Consider the following 5,750-nt stretch of genomic DNA (forward strand, 5'->3'; position numbering starts at 1 on the left):
ATATCCTGGAACGTGTTGAGAATTGGAGATGATGTTGTAAACTGTTGGGGGTGTTTCTACAGTGAGATTCTGGTGTTTGGGAGGTATTTTCAGAACCCCCACCCCCGAGCCAGGTTCTAACTAATGGTGGGAGTTTGAAATGAGATGCCCCAGGTTAAGGTGGTTTTCAGCCAGTAACTCTCAGCTTTAGTTGGACTGAGCAGAGCAATGCCAGTGGAGGTTCAGTGAGCCAGTTTCTGTTGATGCTAACTGCTGATAATTGTCCATAAGACAACAGGCTGGGTGGACTCAAGGGGCTGAATGGCCTTCAGGTCCTCAGTGTTTTTGGCCATGGGGCAGAGTCTAGAACGGTTGCTGCTGCTTTCAGCTAGTCTATGGAACTTAACCTCCTTACTCTGGAGGGAAGTAGGGTGTGTGTGTGTGTGTGGGGCAGGGGTATTTATAGGGACATGACAAAATAGTTCAGTTGGGATCAGTGTGCAATGTACTTTATTTCTGATTATCACTGGCTTTTGTTATAGTGAATCTGTTAGTCTCCAGTCTGAGCTGTGTGTTCTATGATTGGAGGGTCAGAGCGGGGATTGCTGAGTTTAAAGGGAAGACAGAAAGCTGCTTCTGCCTGGCACCTGGTCACTGATCACATTTTTCTCAGGTGTTCTAATCTCCTCCCCCTCTGCCAAGCTGGGAATTGGCTGGGGTCCAGCTAGAATGCTGCAATGTTTAGCAGAGCACAGAAACTATTTCCAGCTCCAGGTTTTGTGTTGAATGAAAGATGTCACAGAGACTGAAAATGCCTCTTAGACCACAAGCCAGTCTGTTACTGAAGACCAGGCAGAGCTAATGTTCCATCACCTCAGATCCTCAAACATGTAACAGCCTGGGTCATCACACAGGGTTACCATGCATTCCCCACATTCCTGCAGGCATTCAATGTAGACTTCCTCTGTTGTGTTATCTTATGGTTTAAATAATTTTCCAAATGCTAATTTGAACTTGGATTAATACTTTGTTGTGTTTACCTTGCAGCCTTTTCTCACAATGCCTCAAAGTAGAAATATCAACTGCGATTTTGACATTTTCTCCTCACTCCTGGACGATGATGATGATTTTTATGAGACTTGTGAGGAATTTCTGAAGACAGTTGAGATGTTGCCAACTTCAGCACAATCTCCCCTCCCCAAGGCCAATATGTGTGACTCCCTTTCCACTTTAATCCCTTCCAAATCCGACCAGTTGGAATTAATGTCAGAGTTCCTATTGGACGATGAGGAATTCATTGACCAGGGTTTAATTTGGGACTTGGAAGCCTCTCTGAAGATGGAGCAGGACTGTATGTGGAGTAATTTACTGGCAACAACAGAGCTGGACAAAATTGGTGACAAATTGGATGTGCTCCCTGTGTCCAGCCCCCTGATGTCTGAGATTGAGTCTCAATTCTTCCAGGATCTCTGTGGTTCTGGTTTGGAGAGTATTAGCCCACTCCTGGACAGGCCTCACCAGGAGAATGAAGATCCAACCTCAGATGATGAAAGTTCTTTGTCAACAGGCAGTGTTTCTTCACGCTCCAGTGACTCAGGTACAGACTAATTGGTGGAATGGTCTATGTAAATTCCTGATTGGAAGCCTGTCAGCCCTGAGGTCCCATGTGTGGCTTTTAAGGTTACCCATGGACCCTGTCTGAGACAGAAGACTTCCCTTGTGGACAAATGTGGGAATAAACAGGAAGATTTCTGGTTGGTTTCCTGGGTCAGTGTGGAGGCTGATAGTTTGGGCAGTATTGAGGCCTGCAGCTGACTTTCAGGGGAGAGGGAGGAATTTTGTTTCTCGTTTGCTTTCCAGTAATTTGATTGGCTGAAACAGATTTGGATTTGTTTGTGATGCCCACCTGTATGTAGCCCTGGAGAGGATGATTCCTCAGGGAAGTGATAGGACTCCACCATCTTAACCTGGCTTCCCTAACCCACACTGAGTTGGCTTCCAACTGGAATTAAGGAACATCTGCCTGAGTGTTTCACACAAGTAGGTGGCTTCACGTAGACCTAGATGGTGAGTTTATTCACTGATTGATTGTTTACCTGATGTGGTCCATTGATCACTGTTGGCCTCTAAGTGGCGATTTTCCTGAGGGTGTATTCCCAGCATGGAGCCTCATGCCAGTCCATTAGGAGTGCTCATTGGGAAATGGAGGGCATGCATTCAAAGAATCAAACCCTTGTCTCTCCACAAGGAATAATCATTGGTTCAGTGGGTAACGGTCCGGAATAGACTTTCTAAATTGTACCCCAATGTAAATCAGTCTCTGCTGGGTAGGTGGCCTGGAGGATAAAACTGGCGATTGTGGCAAAGTGAACAGGGGCCAAGCAGCTCTGGCTCTGTTGGGAGTTCCTGCCCTTTAGAGGTTGGAGGTTGCTTGGTTTTTATGGACCTTGTAATCCTTCATATTATCGCACATTTGAACAAACCACCCCTCCCATCCCCACTGGAAATAAAACATTTCCATTCAAAAAGGGGTGTTTTTTTTAAAAAAAAAGCAATGGGTAGAATAACAGAGGTGGGCACCAAATTCTGAATCTGATTGCCAAATTGACATCTCTTGACCAGGTCAAAGGTTGAAACATTCCCCTCACCAACCCCAAAGAGCAAATTATCTCTAAAATAACAAGAGAGGAGCTTTTCCCCCTCCCAGAGCTTGATCCAAATCAATTTATTGTGTTGGGTGAGGGTATTGAGGGATATGGAAACCAAGAGGGTAAATGGAGATCATGTGTAATCTAACTGAATGCCTCAAGGGATGAATGACCACCTCCTGTTCCAACTTTTACTGCACTGAATTAAATCTTGTTTGTTCTGCCGAAAGCATGAATATTAAAGCTGCCTTGTGTTTGCAGAAGAAGAGATTGACGTCGTGACCATTGAGAAGCAAAAGTTGGCAGTGGGGAGCACTACCAAGCAAGAAATGGCAAGGACCGGAACCCGCTCACAGACTCTGGCCAGTATCAAACGATGCAGTCTGGAAATCCAGCAGCAGCACAACTACGCTGCGCCCTCACCTCTGCTGTGCAGGGAACCACCAGCACCAAAACGAGCCAAAACGGACAGCTATCTCCATGTGACCAAGCACTCGTCCCCCAGCAAGCCCTCAAACTTCAGCCCCAGATCTTCAGATGCAGAGGATGAAGAGAGACGAAGGACACACAATGTCCTGGAAAGGCAGAGGAGAAATGAGTTGAAGCATTGCCTGTTGGCTCTTCGAGATGAGGTGCCGGAACTTTCTAAGAATGACAAAGCCTCAAAAGTGGTCATCTTGAGGAAAGCAACAGACTATGTTATCAGGCTGAAGGTAGAGCAACAAAAACTGAATGCAGAGAGAGAGAAACTTCAGAAAAAACAGCAGCAGCTTAGACGGAAATTTGAACAGATGCAGAGGATTTCCAAATAGAGTTTGCAAACCCAGGCAAACTGGAAAAATGTTTTTAAATGCCTCATTCCCCTTGAAACTTAGACGTTCAAAACATCCTCGAGACAAAGTCTCTCAAGTTATCTTTCTCATGCCTATGTAACCTATGAACGTTAATGGGGACAAGGGGCTGGGAATGGGCACTGGATGTGCTAACAAGGTCTTTCTGTGAGAACTTGTGCCATTTTTCCCTCAGTGCCTCCATAGTTTTATTCTTTAATTATGTCAATGCAGCATTTTGCAAAATTTTAAAAGTAAGTCTGGAGTTTTAATACTCCAGTTTGAATGCTTAATGTGTCTGAAATTGCTTGGCTGTTTATTATTTTAAGCTGCTTTGGGCACTGACTGTATCCCTGGTACCACCCTGGGGAAGTTTAAGCCACTATCTTCCCCGTCACATCTCAAGCTGCTGATACTGACCGTTTTATGTCTGTTTTAAGATTTATTTGCCAGTGGGGTTAAACAGACCCATTGCTCAATATTCAAACAGGAACTAAATGATCAATTCCAGATGAGCAGAGGCAGGAGTGAGCTGCCTGGGATCCAGTCTTGAGGAAAGGTTGGACAGGCTAGGCTTGTATCTGCTGGAGGTTAGAAGAATAAGAGGCAACTTGATTGAAACGTACAAGATCCTGAGGTGTCTTGACAGGGTCGATGTGGAAAGTATGTTTCCTCTTGTGAGAGAATCTCCACACTTGTCCTGTTGCTTTTCTGTCTCAGTGAAGACTCTGAGCAGAACCTGAGGCATGTTGGGACATTATTCCCATTCCTTGTGGCACCATTCTCATTCTGAGGGTTCTGGATCTGCAGGTGGGAATGTCTGGGATTCAAGTTCCTTTTGTGTGCTGGGGTCAGTTGGTGTTCTAGCTCTTTGGTGCAGGCAGGATGGGATTTGGCTGTGATTCTGACTCTTCCCCCCACCCCCACCTCAAACTTTCTGGCCTGGACTATGAATGCCTCTGGGATTGGCAGTCAACTCCTGTACCCAGCACCTTTATGTGGGAATGGGGAGAGCTTTCTACAAATCACATTACCAAAGACGTTTTGTCCTTTTTAATAACCGATTATCACATGATTGCAGTGATTACTATATCTTCCACAATGTGTCTCATTAGGTTTAATTGTTTAATTACATATTTCGCTGCTAGTCCCTATAATTTATTTACAGATATCACACTGCCTATCATGTTATAAATCTTTATGCAATTTGAGTTGTATTATATTTTCATATGAATTATTAGAATTTACGATCATCATGATGGGACTTGTGTGAAGTTTGTCTTAAGTTATTGGTTTGTATTGTCACATTGTTGGGTGGTTTCTGTTTTGTGATTGGTCAACCTGTTTTGACAAAGCACTTTCTGTTCAGCCTTTAGCTATGTTGGCACAAACATTCAATAAAATATTTAAATTTAATATAACAAGTTTGTTTTAAAGTTTTTTTTTTGTTGTTGTGACAATGAGGCTGTGTTTAATTCACATCAAACTGTCCCAAGAAGGTGATGATGGGAATCTGATTTAGCATCTGTAACCGGGAGGTTAAGTAGTCTGAGAAAGTAAGAACTTTCATTTCTATAACTCCTTTCATGACTTAAGTGCTTTTACAGCCAATGAAGTATTTCAAAGTATGGTCACTGCTGTAATGTCGGCCAACGCAGCAACTTGTTTGTGCGTCGGAAGATGCCACAAACAGCAATGAGATGAATGACTGTAAAATCTGTTGTTGGCGGTGATGGTTGTGGGGGACAAGCTCTTTTAACAAAGATATGGGACCTTTTGCATCCAAAATATGAGTGCAAATGGGTCCTCGGTTTAATTTCTCATCTGAGGATCAGCACTTTGTGGGTCTGTAGATTGTGAAGTGGGGCATGAACCCACACTAATTGCCAGTGAGGGATAACGGGGGGTTTTTGAACCAGCCATATCTATTCGATCATACACTTTGGGCTGTGTCTGGGGTTTGGTGCCTTACAATCCAATTTACTGGTTTGTATCCCTTAACATTACTCTTTGCAACAACTGCCTTGACCTTAAGCATTTTGGTTCCCAGCTGACAAACTAGCAGCTCTGCAGGTGAAAATGAGTAAATAATCTGCCTAATGTGATCCTGACCAGGAAGATCCTGCATTTGTGTTAAATGATCTTGGCTGGGTCAGTAAATGGATTACAATTGACCTCTGCACTGCTGGGCTCAGAGCAGCCAAATCAGCCAAAGTTCCCACTTTTGATTTTTTTTTTTAAATAAATCATTCTTAGGATGTGGACCAGCATTTATTGCCCATCCCTAGTTGCC

General features: G+C 43.9%; 1 protein-coding gene across 1 annotated transcript; it reads left to right on the forward strand.

Annotated features, from left to right (window-relative positions):
- Nucleotides 1-994: 994 nt before the first annotated feature.
- mych (myelocytomatosis oncogene homolog) lies at nucleotides 995-4,881 on the forward strand. The gene is made up of 2 exons (XM_078554768.1): nucleotides 995-1,576; nucleotides 2,889-4,881. Exons 1-2 carry the CDS (start codon nucleotides 1,039-1,041, stop codon nucleotides 3,437-3,439), a joined length of 1,089 nt encoding a protein of 362 aa, XP_078410894.1. The 5' UTR covers nucleotides 995-1,038; the 3' UTR covers nucleotides 3,440-4,881.
- The last annotated feature ends 869 nt before the right edge of the window (nucleotides 4,882-5,750 follow it).

This window comes from Cetorhinus maximus, chromosome 13, assembly GCF_964194155.1.
Source record: "Cetorhinus maximus chromosome 13, sCetMax3.hap1.1, whole genome shotgun sequence".
Taxonomy (NCBI): Eukaryota; Metazoa; Chordata; class Chondrichthyes; order Lamniformes; family Cetorhinidae; genus Cetorhinus; species Cetorhinus maximus.